Source organism: Rhea pennata, chromosome 8 (assembly GCF_028389875.1).
Source record: "Rhea pennata isolate bPtePen1 chromosome 8, bPtePen1.pri, whole genome shotgun sequence".
NCBI classification, from domain to species: domain Eukaryota; kingdom Metazoa; phylum Chordata; class Aves; order Rheiformes; family Rheidae; genus Rhea; species Rhea pennata.
Genome location: NC_084670.1, coordinates 19,753,672 through 19,778,728, shown reverse-complemented (window position 1 = coordinate 19,778,728; position 25,057 = coordinate 19,753,672). Strand labels below are relative to the sequence as shown.

Here is a 25,057-nt window from a genome sequence, read left to right as displayed (position 1 = left end):
TTGTAGGCATAACTCAAGGACTACTATGAAATCTGTATTTCCACTCATTACTTTCATTATGTCCTGATCCACAAATGGAGTATCTCCTTTTTTGCTGCTGCATGGTTATCAGAAAATCTTAGCTATCAGAGGAGTTGTGCACAACTGATGCGTGCTATAAGCTGAACCATGTTTTCCCCTCCCATGTGAACTAATAGGCCGCAAACAAGCTTTCTGGGTTTACTTTCAAAGCATGCACTCTTTACAAAGTAGAAGTGGGTCACAGGCACAGCTGATACAAATGAATGTAGAAAACAAACATGCTCCACCATCATCCAATTGTAATGTAAAAATCTAATTAGGAGAGATTAGTTTAATCTGTTAGAGCCTCTACTGTGTACATGCAGGCTGCAGGAAAGAATTTGTTCTCTTATAATAATTTATAGAGTTTCAGTGTTAAAGTGTTCTCTGATTGCAAGTATTGAGTTGTCTGCGTTGGAAGTAATGTTTAAACACAGTCTGTAGTCTAGCAGCAACACTAGCTGCTGTGCACTGGCATTAATCAGAGTGGACTTACCTGTGTAGTTTTATAAAGTCCTTAATTTCTCTGCTGAGACTCCAGCAGGGTGAGCATCAGCTGTGATATGAACATATGTCCAACAGAAATCGGATCAAAGCCACTTGGAAAAGATGAGATTGCCTTGTAATCCTTTCTGAAGGAAGCCAAGCTGAAGTCAATAGTTTAGGTGCAAATCTGTGCAAAGGCTTGAATGTCCTGAGATAACATTAGTCAAGGAAGCAATGTGCTAAGTGCAGTGCTCTGCAGTTGCAGCATGGCCTGGCATCCACACATCATTCCATTTTAAATTCAGTGATCTCACGGACAATTTTGAAAGGTTTCCCTGATGCCCTGTGAAGGGGCGAGAAGACAAGTGCCACCAAATTCTTTTTCCTTGTTGTTTGTTAGGGAGGATTTTTTGCTTTTAAAAATAAAGGCTAGAATGGTACACAACTTCCATTTGGCAGAAGAGTCACAGGGTTCTGGCAGTGAGACGGTGAAGGAAATTACAGTAATGCTTACACAAAGCTACAGACTGACGAGAGCACTCGGGAGTTTTTGCTGTACTGTTATCTATTGCAACCCTTAAAGATGAAAATCTATAAAGAATTCAATGTTCACTCAGCTTCTTTGCTTTGAGGTCTGACCATAAGCAATACTGCTTGGGGGCAATTTATTTTGAAGACCTGAAGCAAGCCATCTAGTCCTAGTATGTAACTTAATTTAATCAATATTAATTAAAGTAGGACAGAGCTTGCTGAAAGGCTCTCTGAAACATCTAAGGAGCTCTGAGTCAGAACATAGATATAGTCATGTATTAGCTTGATGTATTTCTATGTCAGCTTGAAGCTTGCTGTCACTTTGGAAGTTTTAGAAAATAAAAAATCAAAGAGAAAGTTTTGGATGAGAAGAATAGTTGTCTTCTGCCTCCTGTACTGTCAGCTGAGAAATAGATGGTTAAACTTCTTCCCCAGCCCAGATGCATTTTTGTGGTTCTAACTGCAACAAGAGAATATATACTATCGAGCAAAAATATTTCGGTTGTAAAAACTCTCTCCATATTTTGCTGCCAAACTGCGATAGCCAGGAAAAAAAAAAAAAAAAAAAAAAAAAAAAAAAAAAAAGCAAAAAAAGCCTCTTATGGCTTTACTTAAAGATATTTTTAATTCTTACTTTTTTCTTGTTTTGTAGTAAGGGTTGTAACAGGATTGAGCTTGGAAAAGGGGCTAATATTAATTTTTAATATTAATTTATTTCTACTTATTTTAAAATCAGTATTTAGCTTTTATTGTGTTGTGCACTACAACTAGTGGCTATGATGGTGTGATGTAATTAGTTACTTATCTCATTATCTTGTCTCAGTCTACAATATGTATGAGTTTTCTTTCCAAATATATGCAGAAAGTCATTCTTCCATGTTATAGTATTAAGTGCTAGGGAAAAAAAAAGAAAGAAAAAAGTACAAAATAAGCCTCTTTTTTTTTTTTTTTTTTCTTGTGAGCTGGAGCTTTGTCAGTGTCTTCCTATGCTTTGCTAGTATGCTGCTGATAAAACCAACTTATTTTGGTTCGCCCTTACACTCAGGCCCCTGGAAGGGAAATCACTTCCTGCAAAAGGAAAATTAACAAAAAAAGATTTACTTATGCTATAGATATGTCATGTCTCTTGTGCTTGTCATCTTCAGGCAGCAAGTGCATACCATTCTAAATAGTATCAGATACATAATTTGCATTAGCTTCTAATGAAAAACTGAATGAACAATTCATGTGGGATTTCTTCCAATTTTGGGGGAGGGGGGTTAATATTTGTGTTTATACCCCTTATATTTTTGGAAACTGTTTCTTCTAGAGCCAGTCCTAACTGCAGCTGTCTCAAGCAACCACTGAATTTGTGAGCAGCATGCTGCTGCCTTTAAGAATGATGATAGATCTGCACTGTGACTAATCACATTAGAAGTTCGTGTACCTCCTGAGCCCATGTGGACCTATCAACATAATGTTGCTAGGTACTATTTTTATCATGGACCTACCCCATTATTTTACTATAATGTTTTGCTATACTTTAATTAGTAGATCTTGAATTCAAACCATGCGGTTTCATGTTAGTCTGTCTGATGTCCAGACAGGAAAGGATATTTTGGGATTGAATTTGAATTATTCCAAATTTACTGTATCTTGCTGCAGAATTTGAGGCCTGTTTCTCCACTATCTTCTGACTATATTTTTTAAATTCTTTTTTTTTCCTTCACTTTTGTCTTATGTTAACCTGTGGAATTCAGATCCTGCAAGCAGGATAAGGTTAACATAGTTTATCGTTTACATATGTGAAACTGTTCCATTTACGATAGCAAGGTTCTTTCTATTTAATTCCCAGTGAAGGTACTAACAAAGCAGTTTGAGGAGATATAAATGTAAACTTGTTCATCCTATAATTAGAGATAATTCTCAAATGTGTCTGACAAGCCATATACAATCTTTCTTCATGTTTTATATGTTCGTTGCAATTACTTTTAAGTATTAATGCCATAACTGAAATAGTTTGTTTTAGGCCAAAAGGAAAAGTGCTTTTAAATTCTGAGTCATTTAGCAGAATCTTAACAATCTATCTAGTAATTAGTCTTCCTCTTAAAAAGTGATTTCTTTGGCAGTTCATGCATATTAATTAGGTTGTCCATCATTAGTGAGTTGCTCATGCTATATGGAACATCTTTCCCCATCACAGACTAACAAGGTTTAATGTATAAGCACAATCTGGATAACCTTGCTTGCTGTCTTTTTTTTTTCTTTTGTTTTCCCCTCCAAGGTTATTAATCCTGGCTTCTCTGCTAATATATTCTGAGTCTCAGAAAAATACCTAGATCATCTAGGGTAAATGTTAACAGACATCTTATCTGGCAATTCTAATCCCATTTATGCCCTTTCTTTGCAAATTTTTCTAACTAACTATAGCAGCAAAACTTAAAAGACAATGCAGGTATGCCATCCATAAGGAGATTTAGGGATGTGGGTTGTCTAAGACTGTGCATACTGCTAGGGAATCTCTTACCAAGATAGAAACAACATAATGGATGGTTAAATAAAGAGCCAGGAAGAAGAGGAGGCCAATGGCAGGGTACAAACTGTACGACCTTGTCACGAAGGCATAAATTTCCTTTCTCAGCTGTAACAGAAAGCTTGCAGGGTGCCCATCTACGGTTTAATGGAAGGTGAGAGAATCTGAAACAGAATTAACTTTTCCCCTCTTGTTTAGCTCCAGGATTCATGTTGCAGAATAGCAGCAGGTGGGAGGATGCTGGCTTATGCAGGAGTGTCAGAGCTATCTGACTGTCCATAGTTAGCAGCTCTGGGAAGAGAACCTAGTTGGAAACTCCTGTGGAACTGTGGGCACGCCACGCTGCTGGCAGCTGCTAGCTGGTCACTGTGAGCTGCCCTCAAACAGATCTAGGCTGGCTTTGCAAGTGAGAACGTTCTTAAGGCCCATCAGCATATTTACATGCCAAAACTACTGTCACTAGTGACAGTAACTCTTACCATTTTCTTGACGATGCTCAGATATTTTTTTTTCCCTGGGATCCAAACTCTTCCAACAGTTAATTGCTGCCCTGGATTAGGTAAATGCCTGAGGAAAAACTAGACATGTTTCTTTTCCAGTCCTGAATGATGGGGAAAAAATGTGATACTGAAAACTGCAAAAACTATTGACCTGTGAAGTAAGGGAATGATCCAGGTTTTGGCACTGTCAGTTTTATATGTAAAGTCTTTCTGCAGAATTTATCACTTGTTATTTGATCACCTATAAGCAGCACAGCCAATTCTAGCTCAGTTTGGCCTCAAATACTGTGCTCCAATCTCTTCTGTGCTCCATGTGTTAAAAGAAATCTGCACATTCTTTAGGAACCCTTTCAGGAGGATTAGTCAGGACTGGTGCCAGCCGTTCTCCCCTGTTCTGGCCTCTTCCTGCCTGGTTGAGGTCTAAATTCCTTTTCAGATCATAAAATGTGTACCTGAAATGATTTTCTGAAAGAGTCAGAGATACTACTGATTTTTATGTCAGCTGAAGCCTAGCTGACAGATCGAACAAAAATATTCTGTCATTTTAGCCAAGCCTTGTCTCTTAAAATCAAACAAAACCTCCTCCAATTAATAGGTTTTCTACAAATGGAAATTTAGAAGAATGGATAGTGGCAGCAGGGATACAACAAATTATGTAATCCATGAGCAATTCTACCTGTGTAATTCATGATACAAGTTTGGGTAGTCTCTAATGATAGAAGCCCTGCAGTCTTTCCACACAATCAGTTTTACTACTTTATCATTCCTGTAACTGGAAAGTGCTTTTCAATATCTAACTTGCATCCTTTTTATGCAGTCTCCCAGTTATTAACCAGTTATGAAAGAACTACTCTTCAGTTATTTAAATTCTGTAAGGCAGTTACAAAGTAGGAAGTCAATAAAGGTAGCAAATTCAAACAATTTCTTCATTTTTGAACAGGTCCCTGTATCTGGCAAGTATATTTTTAGATTTATATATCCAATCCTATTTTTCCTTTTGAAAATAAAAATTAATATTGGTAATTATAATGTATTGTGAACCTAGAAAACAGAGCATAAAATTATCTTATTCTGTTGTATCTCTACTTAAATGTCCTGGGAGTTGCTGACTTAAAAGCATAAAGTCTTAGATTCTGTTGTTTAAATAAAATAGCAATAAAATGAATTTTCTTTTACAAAACCTATTCCAAGCTATGTTAGTCAATAAACACCTCTAGTGCCTGATTGGAAAGCCTAGTTTTGTCTTTATTGCAATAAGTAGTTGATATTAAAATAATGTCCAGCTGTAAATCCACCTTTTCTTGGAAACATTAGTTTGAAAGCAGAGTTAATCTGATAAATGATGCAACAATTAACTGCTTTCATTATTTGCAAGTCCATGCTAATAGTTGGAATGATAATGCCTTGTTTTCATTCAAAAGAGATACCTTTCCTCTCTTATTTTGTCACTGATAAATGTGTCATAGGAAACAGCCTCCAAACAAAGGAAACCCACAATTTTTCATGTATGATAATGTATGAAATGCAAAATTAAATGGTGCAGACAATGAAAGGAACTGATCTGTATGATAAAAGCAATCTTGCAAAAAGAACAAAAACTAAACACTGTTACTTTGCTCTGAAGTCTGTTTAAGTTGTCACTGAGAAATAACAATATATTGTTCGCAAAAGGCTAACCAGTACTTTTGATACAGAAGATGAGCTTCTTCAGGCAAGTCAGACTTCTGCTGTGGAAGAACTGGGTTATCCGGAAGAGGCAAAAGGTAATATCATACTCTTTGGGTGTCAGCTTTAGACTATACAGTCCACCTAATGAAGTGACCAGTACGTTTATCAGCATACAAAAATCTCAGATTCCTCAAAGAATCAAATGTGTTCTTGTACAGGCCTTTCACCTGGGATATACTCCAGTGAGGTTCGTAAAGCTACTCCTTACAGACTGAATATAGAATGTTTTTGGCTTTTGGTTTGTGTGGGGTTTTCTTGGCAAATAGTATGGTATACCAGGAAGACAGTTATGGGTAATAATGTTTTGGTATGTTCACGTAAAAAGATTCTCTGTCATAAAATGTAGGTACCACTCAACTAAGGGAAATCTGATTCTGAATCTTAGATTCACTCTAGAATGCTCAATTGCCTTTAGATGTTAATCCACATAGGAGCCCTAAAGCTTACATGAAACTTTTATTTTAAATACAATTGAATGACATCGTAAATAAAGTCTATATTTGTATAAGTGAATATTTATATAAGCCATCAGTATTTTCCATGTATGAAATGCTATTTAACTGAAGCAAATCTACTCAGATATTTGACCCAAAGTGCCTGCTTGGGTTTCAGGAATTTCCTTTTTCCTCCCACCTCCCCCCAGCCACGAAACTAAAAAAAAAAAAAAAAAAAAAAAACCCACTAAAAAATAAAAAGAAAAAACTTTGAGGGGATCTTTGTGATGACTGTTCCTAGCTTGTAAGCAGGGTGATTTACTGTGTAGCAGAGAAGTATGTTCTCTGCTCTGGCTGAAGAGTAAAACAAACTAATGAAATTTTAAAGCTGAGTCAGTAGTTTTTTTTTTTCTTTGAACTAAGTCTCTCTGTCTGCAGAACATTTCCAGAGAAGGAAGGTAGCTCAAACAAAAATCCATAGGGTCAAAAGCACCTATAAAATGTGATTTTGGAAATTTAGCCCCTTTTTAAAGATAACCATTATGCAGTACCATAAATTAAGGCATACCCACTCTCTACCCAAGTTCACCATTTAGTCTAATTCGAAAGGGGAAAGTCTTCATTACAGAGTTAGCAGCTCACACAGCCAATTTAAGCTTGCATATTTAAATTATCATATTGCAGAACTCAGTCCATTAATGGATCCATCTGAATATTACAATTCTGGGTTGGTAGGAGTTCTGGGGGTTTATCTCTGTGGACTGACGGGCTCCTCTGATACTTTCTAGTGAATTCTGAGATTCCTGTGTGTCATCAGGAAAAGAAACTATTTCAGGAAGGTATCAGGGCTAACAGCACATGATCTGTCCTCATCACACAATACATTGTTTATCAGTTTGAATAAAAAATTCCCTTGTTCTTTAGCCATCAGTCCCATCCAAGCTAATTTGCTCAGACTGAAAGGAACACTAAATTCAAGTCTGAGGATTTATTAATGTGGCTGGGAATGGCATAAGAGCCAAAATCTAAGCAAGAACCCAGGTTAACCCAGCTGAGACAGTAACCAAGAGGTGTCTCTGGTTTTTAGCTCTCTGACTTCATTAGCATGTAAAGTCTGTCCCAAATATCTTACTAAATGGGTGACACTGGGTGTTAATCAGACCTGGTGGCCAGACCAGCTCCCAAGAAGGGTTTGTAATGCTGTATCCTCAGCTGTGCACAACAGTTTTCAAGGAGAGGAGCTGTGCTGTGGTAGTTTTCTTAGCCTAACAGTTCAGTCATCTCTTCCCTTTGGTGCTGGCAAGATTTTGTCTGGCTTTAAAAGCATCGGGCGTGCAGAACTTCCCAGTAGTGCGCTCCACCACCCTCTCGCCACACACACACCCCCCATTTGAAAAATAAAGTGGAGATACAAAATGTGTGAAATAGAAAATGTTTGCCTGGTGAAAAGCTTACTATGCTTTGGCCGTAAGCAAGCTGTGCCTTATTAAAGCTGGTAGACAAAATTTCAGTGGAAAAAACAGGACAGTTCCAAAAACCTGTTCTTAATTATTCTGTGAATATCTTTCACACTGCAACACTCAGTCTGGAAAGGGGAAAAAATCAAACCAAAAAAAATGTGACCCATCTTGTATCTGGCTCCACTGCAGTACATACTGTTAGTTGGTTAGAGCGTGGTGCTGCTAATGCCAAGGTCGCGGACTGAATCCATGTATGGGCTACGCTGAGGGCAGGACTAGATGATCTCCAGAGGTCCCTTCCAACTTTACCATTCTATGATTCTATGATATATTTGGTGCCTGTTAGGGAAGGTAGGAGCAAAGAAGAGGATGCAGGGATAGAGGGCGGGCTTTCCTGTGCATATGCTACCGTGCAGGATCTGTGGAGAGTCTGTCCTGGCTCCTGCAGAGAGAGAGAGAGGGAGAGAGAGAGAGAGAGAGAGAGGGAGAAGGAAAGAGGGAGAGAGAGAAAGGAAAGAAATGCCATGTGGCTAATATTAAAAAAAAAAAAAAAAAAAAAAAGCAGCTGGTCCTCAGAGCCCAAACCTCGTGTCACAGGATCAAAGGGTTGTAATTTCAAACCTCTGCCAAAACACAGAAACAATAAAACAAACAGTAACACAGGAGGAGTGGAGGAAGCAGACTGAAAACCAGGCAGGATGTTGCTCTGTGAGTAAGGCAATGCTTCTCTGTTATGGCTAGCAGCTGATGGCTGTTCTAAGTATATTGAAAGATAAGGGGATTAATGGAACCTTAGATGAGGTCTTATGTGTTACAGAACAAGATATTTGGCCTTAATATATACATGTCTACCTTTATTAGAAAATTGATAATGTTGAAGTGTATGTTGACAAAAAGAGGCATTAAATAAAGATTAAAGAATTTAGGCTTATGCTAAGGCCCATTGTAGTTACCTTTGGATAAGCAGACTGCACTGACAACCTATTAACAAGCCCAGGATTGCTAAAGTATAGGTAAAACAATCTTTTTTCTCTTTTGCATCCATTTTTTTTTCCAGTATTGTTACTCAGTGGCCCACTCTGTACAGCTGCTATTTATTTTGTTTGGTCTATTATGGCTTTAGCACTACTTGCCTCCCCTTTTTACCTCATTCAGGATCCCTAACTGTTTCTTTAGTTGAAGTAGAGAAGCCACCAAGATAATGGTGATACTTGGCAGGGATCTGATGAAATCCTTGCTGTTTCTGGGTTTTCTTTCAACATGATGGAAGAAGAGTATCCTCAGGCATGTACTGTACAAGACATTGTTACTGTAGAAAAGGGTCTCAACCCTTTATGCCCCTAATGATTATGTATGGTTTATATGTAAAATTTATTTTGAATGAATTTTTCCTTTTTTTTTCCAGCTTCGTTTTCTTGTGGAGCTTGTATGGCCTCTGTCATTATTTCTTGCTCTTGTCTGGCTGAGGAAAGCTAATCCACTGTATCGTCAACACGAATGTAAGAACATTTGAGACATTTCAATACCTGTGCTAGATAATGCCTATAAGGTCTCAGACAGAGATACTGGCCCCTGTTTGCCAGGTATTGTTCCTCAGTGGCAGAAGGATAGCCTTTGCTGCAGGTAGTTTAGTCATTTACAGACATATGATGAAAATGACATAAAAAGGGAGGGGGAGAAAAAGAGAAAGCTCAGATTTTCCTTCAAGGTACTCCATGGATGGATTTAGATGAGGTTTCAAGATTCTGTCAAGTTGTAATTTATATAGTTCTGCTACTGAGAAAGTAAGAAAGTACTGCCATGCTACTTACTGGGGAAAAAAAAGAGTAGGTTAGTATTTATTGTATTTGAAATAGCCATATTGCTTAGATCAGTGACTTTCAAATGTTTTGATGTGTGGAAAGTTAATAATTTTCCAGTATGTGGCCCTTAGTGGAGCAAATATGAACTTTATACAGTAGGCTTCTTTTCTTAGTTAGTAGTAACCACTGACTATTTTGGGGGCATGCAAACCGAAGACCTCAAGCTACAGTTGTACTGAGAAGCCATGAATACTGATGCTTTGCAAGTAACTCCAATCCCCCCCCCCCTTTTTTTACATGTTACTGCTGAGCTCTTGTGCCAGAGAGCTCAGATGCTCTATACTTCTGCAAATCAGGCCAGAATTCAGCATGTTCAATATATAGACCACAAAAATTGCTTGATTCTAGAGATACCAGGTTTGCTTATTAGCTACCTCATTTGTGAGTATGTATTACCTCAAACTATTTTAGTAAATTTTGAAAGCATTCAGCAGTCTATTTCTGTTGCCATGTATAGCTGTTTTACCATTAATTTCAATAGGAGGAGAAATAGTACAGTATTGATTACTCATGAAAATCTTACACAAATTATTCAACTGTTTTGCTTAATAAGAAAGAGACCTTTATGGTTATCACGGCATTATTTGTACTGTGAGCTGGCCCCTAACACTGTTTGGGTTCACACTGGGTGCATTAGTAAAGGCACCTAATTCTTCATATTTTGTTTTTCATACTCTAGGTCACTTCCCAAATAAGGCGATGCCATCTGCAGGAACACTGCCATGGTTACAGGGCATCTTCTGTAACATGAACAACCCTTGTTTCCGCAGCCCTACCCATGGAGAAGGTCCTGGTGTTGTGTCCAACTACAACAATTCTATGTAAGCAGAGCTCTGTGTGAGAGACTGGGTTGGAGTAATGCAGGCCCATTGGGCAACTGCTGACAGCCTGCCCTTGGTACCTGCCAAGTATTGCTTGGACATGAATGATGTGGGGAGAAGGGACAGCATATCCTCAGCCTGCTCAGAATGGTGCTTTGGTATGCTGAGGAATATTTTAGAGAGTTGTTCTGTGGTATGAATGAAAAGGGAGAAGTGAAAAAGAACTGTGGGAGAGCTTTAGTGCATTGTTTGTTACATGAAACTCGTGAAAGACAGTGCATTAGACAAGGACCTTTACAGTAAAGAGAGGCCAATTGCAAAATTTTATTAAAATAGATATAAAAATACTTCAATTCCCCTTTGCAAATACTCCACTTTGGAGTATGCAAAGATAAAAATTTATGAGCCAACGATGTCAAGGCCCTGAAACCTACAGCCATATGAAAGTTAGTAGCTTGGAGTTAACTTGGCATTTCACGTCTTTTTCCTAGTGAACGCGATTTAAAACAGTTGCATTTCTTGTGGGGTCAGTCACACAATAGCGCTGAGGGGCTTTATTTTCTATATGCTGTAGCTTTTCCAGGTTGCTCATTACAAACATGACTGTCCTTTTGTGAGTCAGAGTAAATTCAGTGCATTACAGAGGAAGCAAATACATTGTGTTTTCTGAAAGAATTTATTCCTTCCTGTTTGCTGTTTCCTGTAAGCTAAAATAAGTCATTCATTCTGAGAGTTACCATTCCACGTATGGAAAAACGTAACACCCTTAAAGAAATGTAGTGCTTCAAGACAGGTATATGTTCAACTTCAATCTCAGTTTTACTGCAAAAGGAAAAAGAACCTGTGCCATTTGAATTCCTGTAAGTTTGGCCTCTACTGCTGCTAGTAAGAACTTTCTTTATACTTGCTTAAAAATATAGGACCTGGCTACACCCTTGCTTGAACTGCATCGTCTAATCCATAGCCAGCTTAAGTTGTAAACAGTTGCCAATGGCAAAATTAGGCACAACTGGTTTCACACCACTGTCAAACAACATGTTTTTGAAAGCACCTGCAAGCCACTGCAGCACTGGAGAGATTTGAGCTGGGAGAGATAGAGATGAATTCTTTATTGGGGTCCTTCCGTGTCACGTATCCAGCTGAGCAGTATTGCTTGTGCCCTGAATGCCTCATTCATCTGCTGAAGCTGAGCCAGAACCAGAGCACTTTTGCACCATAGCTGTGAGGTGAAGGTAGTCTTGGGGAAAGGTCCCGCCTCCCCAGAAGGTCAACATGGCTAACGAGAGAGTAAAGGTTATGAGAAACCAGCCTTCTGCCCCACTTGAAGCCCTCTTATACCTTCTGTGTTTTCCCCCAAACCTAACTCAATCCCATACCAACTGAAGCTACTCTGTGGTCACCATAAAGCTGAGCTTTGATATTTCAAGACTGAGGACAAAATAACTGATTTTTATCATCATCTCTGGCACACAGAAATACAATAAATTTTTTTTATAGGAAAAGTTTTTCTGAGTCATTCTTAAATTATTATTTGTTCCTTATTTCTCCTTTCAGCCTTGCAAGAGTATATCAAGATGCTCAGGAGCTCTTACTGAAAGCCCCTGAAATCCATGGCCTTGGTAGAATCTGGGAAGAACTGATCATTATGACTCAGTTTATGGAAACAATGAGAACTAATCCTGAAAGAATTGCAGGTAATTACTTTTTCTATATCCTTTGAACTAGTGAATTTTTTTCCTTCTAAGAGCTGACTAGTTGTTATATTGTAGAGACTAACAGCAGTTACAAGTGTATTTTGCATCTGGCTGTCACTCTATTTACTGCTAGAAGGTGAATTAAAGCTCGTTGTAATCAGTAGTATAAAAAACACCTTTCACAGAGACAGCAAAAGGCATTCAGCTCCTTTATACAACCAGTTACTTTAAATAACAATAGGCAACACTCAAAACACAAAAACATGGATATCTCACCACCCAAAATAAGACATGTGGATGGGGAGATTTCCTTAATTATAGTAGAGGTAAAGCAGAAAGAAAGCATCAGTGGAAGATGCAGAAGAATTTAAGCTAGGAAGGTACTTGAATAAATGTTAGGACCATAGCCCAGAGGAGAGCTTAAAGAGACTTTTGTTTCAAGTGTTAACTGAAACAGATTTGAAACTGTGAGGAAAGAAACACTTTCTTGTGGTTTTGATTATTCCTTTGTTTAGAGAGAGGAGACATTGCACTCTTTTCGTAAACAAACAGGATTGCAAATTACGACTCCATCAATTTTCACTTAAAACAACCTGCCACACTCAAAATGTGGGGAAAAGTAGCAAAAGGGTAATAAATCTTAAAATTAATATTTGGGCTTTAAAAATGTTGCAGTAAAAATCTGAAAAGATACTTCCAGAACTAATGACACAAGAATAGAATGACTTTGAGAACTGATCTGTCCCATCCTCAAGTCCTTTGCCATATGAATTTATAATATTCTTGTTAAAATCAAATATTGTGACCCTCTATACATTTTTAGTAAGAAGATATGCATAAACCCTCTGATATGTATGCTCATTATCTCTTTGGAGATTTCTAACTAGAAGTCAAGAAGGGGACTATCTAATTATAAATAACAGTGGGAAGATCAAAATGCTCCAAAATGCAAATAACAAGAACACAAGTATAATCTGAGCTGTGTTTTGGAAGCAGCTATAGAAACCAAACCTCTCTTCAAAAATGAGAAAAATATCATGAGTTTGCTGCAGTTAGTTTTTTTTTAAAAAAAAAATCAAAAAAACATACTCCATGGTTTTGGAACTTGCCTTTGCATCCTATATCAACTTCAGCAGTCAGAAAATAAAATATATTCCTCCCAACTCCTATATAATTTTAATATGGATTTAGAATCTGGTTTTAAAATACAATTTATTTTAAAGTAGATATAGGAATCTCCTGTTTCATAAAACAGATTTTTATAAAGTCAGTGATGAAGTGACACCATTAGTGAATTGCCACCTTTTTTCATATAGAAAGAGTTACTGCAAAGCTGACTGCAGAAGTTCTGTATATAACTTACTATAACTGCCTGTTAGAATCTTAACAGAACTTACTATAGCTGCAATGTTGAGCAATGAAAAATTAACGTGTGTCACAAGGTCATCTGATCTCCTGGTTTCTTCGAACGGATCCATTTCTTGAGTCCTCATTCCTCCTCTTCCCACTCTCATCCCTGTATCACCATGTTTTCTAAGATGTATTCCTGTAGTCTGCTTTCTCCTCCACACTGCCTGTGTGCTGTGAAAAAATAAGAATATGGGAAAGAGACGAGTCCCTGCTTGTTTTCAGTGTTTAGTGTTTGAACAAATACATGGAGAAGCAGTTGCTGAAGAAGTCCTGCTAAGCTCCTGATGCTTAATGCAGATGAAATTGTAAAAGTTAGTTGTCAAACTAACTACTGAGCTTAAACAAATGGAGATGTTCAGCAACAAGTTTGTGCATGCTTACATGGTGATGTCCAAAGCTGTATTCCCCCTGGCAATGTGATGTCTGCTGCTTCTATCAATTTCAAATTCCTTTTCCTAAGATGGGAAGTGCTAGGTCTTTTCAAGCATTCTTAACCTGTTTGTGGTGGCGCTACGTGAGCCCTTAGTAAAGGCTGTAGTATTCAACAGACATGAACCACATCCGCTTTCCAAGTTTTCACTTGGACCATACTGAGGCAGAATCCTCACTGATACTGATTTATAACAGAAGAAGGGGTATTTTTTGTTCTGTTTTTTTAAAGCATCATGAACTTTAAGAACAGCAATATTTTGGATGTTGCTTATGATGGGTGGGATTAGGGAAATTTGCCCTTTTCATGTGTTTAGCTTAACAGTGGATACCCCTCCCTTAGTAGTGGGATTGACTGTTTTTAGTTTAATAATGGATAATATAACTATTAAACTATAAACTATCAATACTTCTCTGAGGAAAATACAAAGTTTTGCTTGTGAAAGGTTTTCAAATGCCTTTTCTGCAAAATTATGTAACCAGGCTAAATAGTTAAAAATTATTGACAGCAAATGATAAATTAGTGTAAAAGTAAAGGATTATTTATGCAATACCCAGCAGAATGGAGCCTCCATTGGGATGCTAACAACAGTAGTACACTTGAAGCTGAATATTTAATATAAAATGGTACTTTCAGAAAAGGCAGAGCCTTTCAAATGCAACAAGTGATGCTTTCAATCCATCCATTTCTGGAATCCTACTCTGAAACATCTTTGAGAGGTCAGATGTGTAGAATAGAGGAATGTTCAACACTTTTTGATAACCACTCCCCAGTAAAGGATTAAAATCATTTTGAATTTCAAAAATCATTTTGGATGCCATTGTCTCTATTAAGCATCTGAGCCAAGCATATAGCTTTTTCAGGTTTAAGCCAGGGTTTGTGATGTTCTTTAACTCACTTTGTCTCACTGATCTCTGCATTCCTTTCTGCATCTAGGAAGAGGGATACGAATTCTAGATATTTTGAAAGATGGAGAGACTCTCACTTCCTTCTTGCTAGAAGATGCTCACCTTCCAGATGGTGTTGTTTTCCAGCTTATTAATGCTCAAGTGCGTCCTGAACAGGTGGGTAGAGTGTAAAAGCTACCAAGCTATTATCTGTAGAATGTAATTGCTTGAGTTGTGTATGCAGAGTAACCTCACTGAGAGCACTGCCTGGAATTTCTGTTAACTTATAAACTGTTTGCACCAGTTCCTTCTGCATTCTTTGGAAGAGATGTTTGTTTTGTCTTTCAAAGAAAATCAACAAAAAAACGTATTGAAGATGCATTTAAGAGGTATTTGCTTCAATGCTGTCTTTTAACCCCCCAAAAAAATAAACAAACATCAAAAATGATGCTGCCAAGCAATGAGTCTGTCCCCGTTATAAAAGACTTGGCATAGAAACATAAGGCAGCTGTGCACCATTTCAAGTCAGCAACCCTGGTGAATAGCAGCAGAGAACTCAGGGCTGAAATATTTAAATTCTCTACCCCAATGTCAGCAGAGTAACACAGTGGCTTTGTGAGATTTTCTCACATAAATATGTAGGAGTAGAAAAGCAGACCTGTTTTCTTTCCTGTTGAATAATAGATCCGCTCAAGAAAAATCACAGTTGAAAACTGCAGATCAGATCACTCCTGAAGCAGCTTAGCAGGAAAATGTGTTTAATAAAGTCCAGGTTGTCTTTACCTCTGCATGTCCTGGCAGCTGGGAGCTCTGCAAGAAATGCTGTGTTCATGAATGAAAGTTGTTGAATCGGAATTCTGGAACAATTTCTTTCTACACTGCATTAATATGTGGGTGGAAGAAAGGGAATAAATGAGCTGGAAAAACAGGATTTCTCTTTTTTACCAGCACATAAAACCCAAATACTGAAACTGCAGGTGGTCAAAAGGAGACAGGATCAATGAACTTGTATGCAGTTTTTTTTGGACACCAGATGTTCCAGCTAGTGTGACTAGGAGCCAGGTTACTTATCTGCTGTATTTCTGGCTAGTGCTAGGAAAGTCCTCCCCTCTTCTCACTTTGTCATGAAGCAATGCCACAAGATACTACCACAGCCAGACTAAGCTGATATATCCCACTTATTTTCACACCTCCATATCAGCTGAGATGGTGAAAATTTGTCTTCTTGCTGTTCATGACAAGAAGTACATATAGATATCCTATTGGACTTCATTTCCCCTTTTTCTTCCAACCTTTTTCATCTTCACTGATCTACTGCTCTGGGAAAAGTGTGTATTGCTGACTGTGGTAGTCTGTATTAGATCCCCAGTGGCCTCCTTTCATCTAGTGTTGAAAACCCTGTGGTTGCCAGTGTATGCAGGACTGAAGTTTTTTCAACACCATCTCTGAAAGTATGACTGAGACCTGCTGGAACATGGTGTCCCACTGCTGTATTTTCTGGGCTGATGTAGGGAGAGGTGTAGCTCTTTTAATGCTAGAAATTAAAGAAATTTGAGCACCAGTTAGAGGAAAAAGCTGGAGGAGACCTGGTGTTAAATACCATTTTTGCTGTCCTATTCTGAAACTTTATTGTTAGCACTAATCACAGGGGTACAAGATCATCTCACAGCATCTGATCTACAGCTATGAGAAAAGAGTTATGAATACTTCCTCCAAGAGCAAATGAAGCAGAAAAACCAATCCCATAGTTTTCCAAAAACCGTAAGAGAATTATTTTCAATAGCAACCAGGCATTTGCTCTCCTACAGGAGATAAACTTTATACTCTTAAGCATTATTGATGAGTCCAACCCAAGTAACTTGCTTATGGTTGATTGAGCTAGAAATAGCAGAGCCATGACTAGAACCAAATATGAGTTTTTCTTGAGCCTTAACTATGATACTTCATTTTTAGTTCTTCCAGTTGCTTTACCCTCTGTTCACTTGCGTATTGCTGTACACCCTCTCTCCCCAGCTCTGATAGAATAGAGTTGGTCAACCTAAAAGCAACTTGTTTGCAAGAGCCTGACCGTTGCCAAAGCTGGCTGCAGTTCTGGCTCTGAGCAGCCTGGGAGTGCAGGAAATGACACAACTGAAAGCTAAACCTGATCAAACAGGCAACTAGCTGAAAAAATAATTTGGACTTCATCTTGCCTGCTTTGGCCAAAAGGTGACATGTTGTTTAAAATAAATAAATAAATAAAGCTTTTCCTCTAAGGAGCTGCTTTTTTGAGTCATTCTAAGATAAGGATAAGAGGCTGATGCTAAAACACAATAAAAAATTCAGGAAAGATTGGCAACAGCCCACCCTACCGGAAAAATTGGAAGGGCGGAGGTTTGATGTTTTTCTAATCCCATCTGTTCATGGACATTCTTGAAATGCAGCTATGGTTTGTAAATAACCTTTAGGTTCTCTGTGTTTATTCATTGTCAGTGATGTTAATGTCATGGTTTCCTCACTTCACAAGTCAAAACAAAGTTCCCAGGCTGCCTTCCTGCACAGCTCAGTTTCAATGCAATCTTCACCGGAGGGTAAGGATCACATACAATTACAAATGCTGCTTCTTTCTCACATAAATTCTCAGGACAGTAGTGAGTGAACAATTAAGCAAATTCTTTTATTTACGTCAGGCCAGTTCAATCCAACTTAAATGTTCTGGTCTGGGACAGTTTGGGATTTGGGGGGTTTTTTGTAAGCCAGTTTATCTGCCAGTTACATTTCCTCTACTTGATTCTGCCTCTCACTGTCCTACTTATGTTAAAAGTGCAGTGTACGTGCCCTGTCACTGCATCGTTCTTAATGTGAGTTTTGACTTTGATGTAGAATAAGTCTCACTTTCTCAGTTATACTGGCAATGGCAGATTCTGCTGCAGTTGAAATTGTGCAGTGGAAAAGCACTATCTGAGGCCACACTACACTGATTTGTCACATTTTAATATTTGAAAATTGATAATCTATTAACTATATTATCACTGCTACTGAATGGCCTCAGGTACATACTGTGCTGCATCTACTTAGGGCAGGATAGACCCTTGCAAAAGTAAAACCTTTGCTTTCTGTGCTGACTGGAGCAATAATTTGGACTGCACATCGTCACGAAGAATAAGCAGGACTGCTTGTATTCTCAAAGACAAGCAATGGTGTAAAGGGATGAGAAAATTGACTGGGGTTAATTAATTTTAATTAGTGTTGTGTGCTTAATTTCAGATGTGACTTTTTAAAATTTCTGTTAGACTTTAGAACTCTCTTAAGTATTTATTACTTGTACTTAGACTCTCTAGTGCAAACACAGTAAATTAATGCTAACGAAAGAGGCCTTTATATGAGCACAGCTGTAGGGATGATACAGACCGTACCTGTCGCGTACTTTTACTAGACATTCACATCCCTCTCACATTGCTATTTCAATATACCAGCTGTGTGTAACTCAGGTGCTTATTTATTTATGTATGTGTGTCTATATATATGTATATATAGACAAAACTACAGGCATGTTACATTGCACTTTTTTAAGGGCAGCTCCGTAAGCTAAAATTCAGGGCAGTTTTAGCAGACAAAATACAATACTGAGTTAGACCTCTCTTATCCTGCCTTCTCTATCCTGGATGCTGACTCCTCACAGTTATAGTTGCTGATTTGCTAATTGCTTCTGACATCTGAAGAACTTACTGAGTAACTCCTCAAAGCCTGAATTCAGTCTTCAGAGCAATTCATCTCATTATTTTAGATTTTTAAGTATTTATCCTTACAGGCCTCACCAAACAAGTCTCAGCTGCTAATTGTAGAAGATTTGTAGGTATAAATTTTTGATAATGTTCGGAATCTCTTAAATAGCCTTGCTAATTTGCTTAAAGAGGAAATAAAAAATCCATCTAAGTCTGATCTGCTGTAGGTTTGATGTGTTTGTTTTGATTCAGATGTCTGAGATGTGGAATGCTTGGTAGATGATTTTTCTGTGGAAAGTCTTATTCCATGGGGATTTTGTCCAATTTTTTATGCAGTTCTAAAAATTAATTTAGCCTAAAGATACTGCATCCATGCTTATTTCTTGTTTCTCTGGAGTTTCGTTAGTCTCGCACTGTAGGCATTTTCAGTTTTCATATTGTTATGAACTTTTTCCGTACAATTTGAATTACTAAAGGAAGTGAGCAGAGGATAGGAATATCAGCTTATGATTTCCAGCACCACTTTTTGTTATTATTAAAGGCCATGTATTCTGGCCTTTAGAAAGCAAGTAGAAGTGAATCTTGGACTTCCAAGCATATTCCATTGCAACAATATAGATTCCAAGTAAATTTACTGATTTCTCTGGAGTTATTCTGTGTTTACATTAGTTTAACTGTAAACCAATCTGTTCCAAGTGGTTAAGCACTAAAGATGATTCTTTTCTTCTGTTCTGTGTTTACATTAGAAATCTAAATTGGTAGATTGGGTGTGGTGTAATGTAAAAGGGCTTTTAAAAGTCTGGCTGTATGCCAGTGCATAGCGACAGTGATTAGTGGCTATGGGAAAACATTGGGGTGGAAGGATAACTGAAATAGTGAAATAAAGCTTGAGAATCAGTGGAACTGGCCTTTTTCTTTGGTCAGCTGGCAGCAATGACATAATTGTACTAAACAGAAAGATAGCAGTGTGGCATATTTGGTTGATCCTGGGGAAACATTTTCAAGTAAGCCCTAATTATCCCTCCTTAACCATAAGGATGAGTGGCATGGCATCAGGTATGCTTAGATGATGGAAAGAAAGGGCAAAGGGCTCTCAAGAACTTTACGGTGAAAGGAAGAATGAGAAGACAAAGAACCTGTCTGAAGGTGGGTGTCTTACATAATATTAAGTGAAGGTAGTTCACGAGTTTGCTGTTTCAGCTGACTACATCTGTTTGCCATTCATGAAACATTAGCAGGTACTGAAATCAAGGTGTGTGCTTTGATAAATTTCTAATTGTTCAAGAAGTCTGAATATTCCACAACAGTAAATGAAACATTGGTTTTGGTTGCAGTTTGCCTATGGTGTCCCTAACTTGACTCTGAAGGATATTGCTTGCAGTCAGATGCTTCTGGAACGCTTTATTATCTTCAGCAGTCGAAGAGTCCTTCCTTCTGTGCACAGGGCCTTGTGTGCCCTCTCCCAGGAAAGCCTACAGAGAGTAGAAGATGCCTTGTATGCAAATGTTGATTTCTTTAAGCTATTTCAGCTGGTAAGTATTAACACAATCATCCTGTCTTATGTTGTCATTTTCCTGCTGATATTTCATTCCCCATCAAGAATTTACTTTGTAATACACAACCAAGGTTCCAAGCTGGTTTTGATTATTTGCCCCAGCAAATGTAAGCTTAGTGGTTAAATTTACATGTTAAATTTAAGTTTATGCACATACACACCTGGAAATGCCAAACATACACTGAAACCCTTTGTATGTACATGTCCATCTCTGTTGCTCTTTGCTAGAAATTAAAGCAACTCACAGTTTTAATAGCAAAGTGGGCACAGAAAAATCAAGACTTCCTTTACTGTCTGGCTGGCTCAGCTGCAGTGAAGCAAATAAGCCTCTTTCTGGAATGCTACTGTTACCGAAGTAGCTTGTTTAAGCCTTATTTGAGACACTGAGGTTCTTTAAACAGTGTAAATGTATGAAAATAAAGCTTTTTAAATACCTTTTTGCAGTTCTGGTAGGAGATAAGTTCTTCACTAGATACAGAAATGTTGTTGAAACACAGCTGCTTTAATCTGTGTGACTATGTGCACTTGATATGTAAACATGCATAACCATATATACAGACAAACTTCATTGGCTTTTTTAAAAATTGAACTTTTACATTAGAAATATCTGGATATTCCAGGCCAGGTAATTTTCTGTACTCTTACACTGTCAGACCCTCTCTACTGTATGGTCCTCAGGCTACGGTTATACAGTATAACCAACCACATGTCAGAATTTTACAGAGCAGACCTCACTTTTAGGGTGGGCAGTAGATTGGGTGTTCTAGAACAGGACCTTTTATTGGCTAAAAGAAACTTTTCAGTTTTCATGTTCTTCCTTTTTTCTGTGACATCATATTTACTTCCAGTGAATATGATAGCATTTGAATAGGCAGTTTGGGGAAAGCTTTCATTGCATTCTGTGCTGACAGTTTTTGTACATTCCTGACTATATGCTCTGCTATGTATGTGGAATGAGTGCATGGTTTCTGTTGATCCTGTCTTAGGCATTCTCTTAGAGAAGGTGAGCTAATTCGAGTATTAATTCTACTAGTAGCGTTTCTATTTAGAACTGATTCATACTGAATGCTACTACACACATATATACACTCTTGCATTCTGATTCCCTTCCAGGTACATACACAGTGCAGCTGTCTTCTGCTTTCTTAACTACCTACTGACTGAAAGGAATGGCAGAGAATCAATAAGGAGTAGAGCTGCAGTTCTGGGCAAATCTTTTTATGGCCTGATCTCATAAATTTTAGTTTGGCTATTTAAAAGTCCAGCTTTATATATTGTTGTAATAGCAGAAGAAATAAATGCTTGAGAAAGCCTCAGAGTGCTAACCCTTACTGCAAATGTGATCCTTGAGACAGCTGACAGGGATGCAGTGCCAGAAGCGTAGTAGTATGTGACAGCCTACCTTGGTAACACCTGTTTTCTAAAAAGCCAGCAATAACTGAAGTGTTAGCTTCTGAGGAAAAGGCCATTCAGCCTGTTTGCAGGAACCTGGAGAAGCCACTGTTTCTGTCATTTCCTGTAGGGCTTGAGGAGCAAACTGTCTCCAAAATCAGTAAGTCTCACAGGTGTAAAGTAATACCAGATATTTTGCCTCCATGACAAGCACAGGTTTCCAAATAACAGCCCTGGCTAAATTCAGAAGTTAGCAAGAGTCTCTACATCTCGCTGGAAGATTAGCCTCTGTGAGAAATGGCTCCTCGAAAATCCTAGTTCCTACTTTTCTTCTCCACTTTTGTAACTTTGATGTAAGAGGCTTAGGTAAGCAAAACAGATCCTAAGTTGTATTTTCAATGGCCTGTTACTGCTTCAGCCTTGTATCGGTAAGAACAATTACTCAAGCAGATGTGAGTCCATGCACTGACAATGGATTTGTGGCTCTACAGAACTTAAGACAGTTTTCCAAATAGTTCAAAGTACTGGAGCTGAAGGGAGGCTACAGAATTTTTTTGTCTTACTGTAGTAGCTGTTGTCACGTAGAAGCTAGACAAAGCTCATATTTCTGATGTATTCACAGCTTCCTACTGTGTTGGACAGAAACTCACCAGGTGCTGATCTGAGGTCCTGGGGGAGGGTGCTATCTAATTTCGCCCGAGCAGTGCAAGAGGTAAGTGGTCTGATAATAGGTGACATAGGTTTTCTGGGCAATGCATGGTTCTTTTTCCTTTGTTCCATTTACATTCCAGTTACCTGCTTTATCAGAAAGAAAATAGACTTGTTTGGGAAGAGGTGATTCATTATAAACTCATCTTTAACTCACTGCAGAATGGACATAGGCATTGATAGTTACAAAGCATATTGATCTTTTCAGGAAAGACATGAGAGAATAAAAACTGAAAATGATGCCTGTGGCTAGGACAGAGAAGACAGAAGGACCAGGTTCTGACTGCATCCAGACTTTACCAGTCTAGGCGTAACTGAGACCTCTCCAGATACTTTTCTCCTTTAAGTGACTGCAATTAATAAAGAAGTCTTGTTTTACTACAGCTAGCCAGGAAGCCAAGTATTCAGGATCTTTTGGTGGTTCTGCAACCATTTGTTCAAGATGGAGAGCCAGAATCCTTAGGCCACTTGCTGAACTCCCTGTCTGATCTTTTCTGTGGCTACCCAGAAGGAGGTGGATCCAGAGTGCTTTCCTTCAACTGGTATGAAGATAATAACTACAAAGCTTTCCTGGGGATTGACACCACAAAGAAGAAATCCAGTTATCTTTATGATAATACAACTAGTAAGTTTTTTCACCAAACCCTCACAAAGTATGTAGACAGGTGGGGGTTATGTTAGAATACTAGTATTGCTTTTACATAACAATATTTTAAAGCAGTTGATTTGGGAAATCAGGTACTGCTGAAATTATTTTACTTTATCATTATACCTGGAAGCAGAGAAGCCCCAGAACTGAGAACGGTCTGAAAAATATGTTAACTTTCAATAGGAGGGCATAAAATCACCATAATTAAGACAATCTGTTTTATTTTCTAGTATCTGCTGCTGCTGTTAGAACTAGATGCTTCTGAAGAAGGTTCAGGAAACTTTATAGTGGAGTATTCTGAAGTTACTTTTCCTCAGGCAAATGTCATTTAAAGTCTTAACAGTTTGCCTTATGGCCTGGAGCACAGGATATTTTAAATCTCTCCTTTTAAATAATACTTAATATATGATGGCTATTCTCTTACTGCATAAAGTATGTGTGTCTTGTAGCAATGAGTTCTACAGTTTAATTAAATCTTAGGTGAAAATATTTGAATTTTAATCAAATTTAAATTTTGTTTCTGAAATTTCCTTACTACTTACTATTGCACTAGGAGAGATTGCAAAGAGTAGCTGATTTTTTAAAAATCTTTTCTGCCATTTGTTGTTTTATCTCTTTGTTATGTCCCCTTCTGTCTGTTGTTTAGGTTTTTTTTAGACTGAGACCACTAGCAGTTTTTGCAGTACTAACAGCTATATCATAGCTGATATTAGATTTCTCTGTCTGTTCTGCTATGATAGGTACGATTGTCTTAAAAAGCACAGGTGAGCCTTTTGCCTATAGAGAGACACCTACCCTTCCCCACTCCTGTTGATACTTGGCTTTGTTCATGTTTGAACTTTCACAAGACCTGTTAAAGACCCGGTATTTAATTTCTTGCCAGGAAACAAAATAATTGAATGCTGTCCAGGTATATTACTTACTAGTACATGAGTAAGGTGGAAATGTTTATGTACAAAGTGTTTAACACAAATTATTATAGGATCCAGTTCTGAACTCTTCCAGGGTTCAGTTCCAAGCCTACAGGATCTCCAGTTGAACAGTTTATATTGTGTAGGTATTAACCACTGATAGGTTTAAAATAGTTTCATATTAGTATCAACTACAATGCAGAGAGGTTAAGTCAGCAGAAGAAAAGCAATTGGAGCTAAAAGCTGATTAGAGAGATCTGAGCTCTGTCATTTCCCTCAATTTGAAATACCTATAAATAATAGCAACTTTTGAGCAGTGAAATTTGTTTCCTCTTCTATATTCCTAGCTGTCTATTTTGCAATTCTAAAATATACTTGATATTCTTTTCCATTTCATTCAAAATCTGTAGTTCTACATTGCAAAATATGCTTAGCCTGTTCAAATTCAGAATGCTTTAAACCATCTGTATTGCCAGTGAAAAGCCCTGCAGGATGCTATGTATGATAGAATTTAGATAGGGTTACATAAAACTGTCTCTTTTCATCTGTCTTTAGCACCCTTTTGTAATGCATTGATCCAGAACTTGGAATCAAACCCTTTAACCAAAATAGCCTGGAGTGTTGTGAAGCCCCTGCTGATGGGAAAAATTCTCTTTGCTCCTGATTCACCTGCTGTACGGCAAATCCTAAAAAATGTAAGAAGTTCTGGGGAAAATAAATAAATAAATAAATAAGTGTGTGTGTGTGTCCATATACACATATATATGTTTCTATATGTGTGTTTGTGTGTGTGTATATGTATACATAAAAAACAAGTTGCTTCCTAAGAGACTTCTTTTGAAAAACAAAGGGCCAGCTACCTCAATCTAACTAGATTTTCTTCTCAGAATGCCTTTGCTTTGGCCATCAGAGGCCCATCACCTTCACTTGGTGAAATTAGGGCTCTGGGGTGATATTGGTGCACAGGTGATCATATGTCTGCTATCTCAAGACCATTATGTGTTTGGTGCAGAGGAAAATAGGCTCAAAAAGAGACGGGATAACAAAGAATTGCTTGGGGTTCTGTGGAAACTTCTCGGCCTGAAAAAATTTTCTTTCGCTGTGTAAATTGAGAGCTGCAGTTCTTTTGTACCTTAGCTGGATTTTGAGAATAAAAATTGTTGGTTGAGGTGTCCAAAAACCAGGATAATAGTGACTGTAAGTGTAGGAACCTAACTGAAGCAACCAGGTTAGGAACCCTGGCTCCAGCCAGAGTCAGGGGGAGAGAGGGAAGGGGGATTTAAGGGAAATCATTCTACCTAAAAGTTGAGCATTTAAAGGAAT

General features: G+C 38.0%; 1 protein-coding gene across 1 annotated transcript in view; it reads left to right on the top strand.

Moving 5' to 3' along the window:
- The first annotated feature begins 5,786 nt into the window (after positions 1-5,786).
- ABCA4 (ATP binding cassette subfamily A member 4) overlaps positions 5,787-25,057 on the top strand; it is a 76,931-nt gene continuing 57,660 nt past the window's right edge. The window contains exons 1-9 of the mRNA XM_062580957.1: positions 5,787-5,852; positions 9,117-9,210; positions 10,253-10,394; positions 11,949-12,088; positions 14,865-14,992; positions 19,854-20,051; positions 22,089-22,178; positions 22,559-22,799; positions 24,290-24,429. Coding sequence (XP_062436941.1) covers positions 5,787-5,852; positions 9,117-9,210; positions 10,253-10,394; positions 11,949-12,088; positions 14,865-14,992; positions 19,854-20,051; positions 22,089-22,178; positions 22,559-22,799; positions 24,290-24,429 — 1,239 coding nt within the window. The remainder of the gene's footprint in view (positions 5,853-9,116; positions 9,211-10,252; positions 10,395-11,948; positions 12,089-14,864; positions 14,993-19,853; positions 20,052-22,088; positions 22,179-22,558; positions 22,800-24,289; positions 24,430-25,057) is intronic.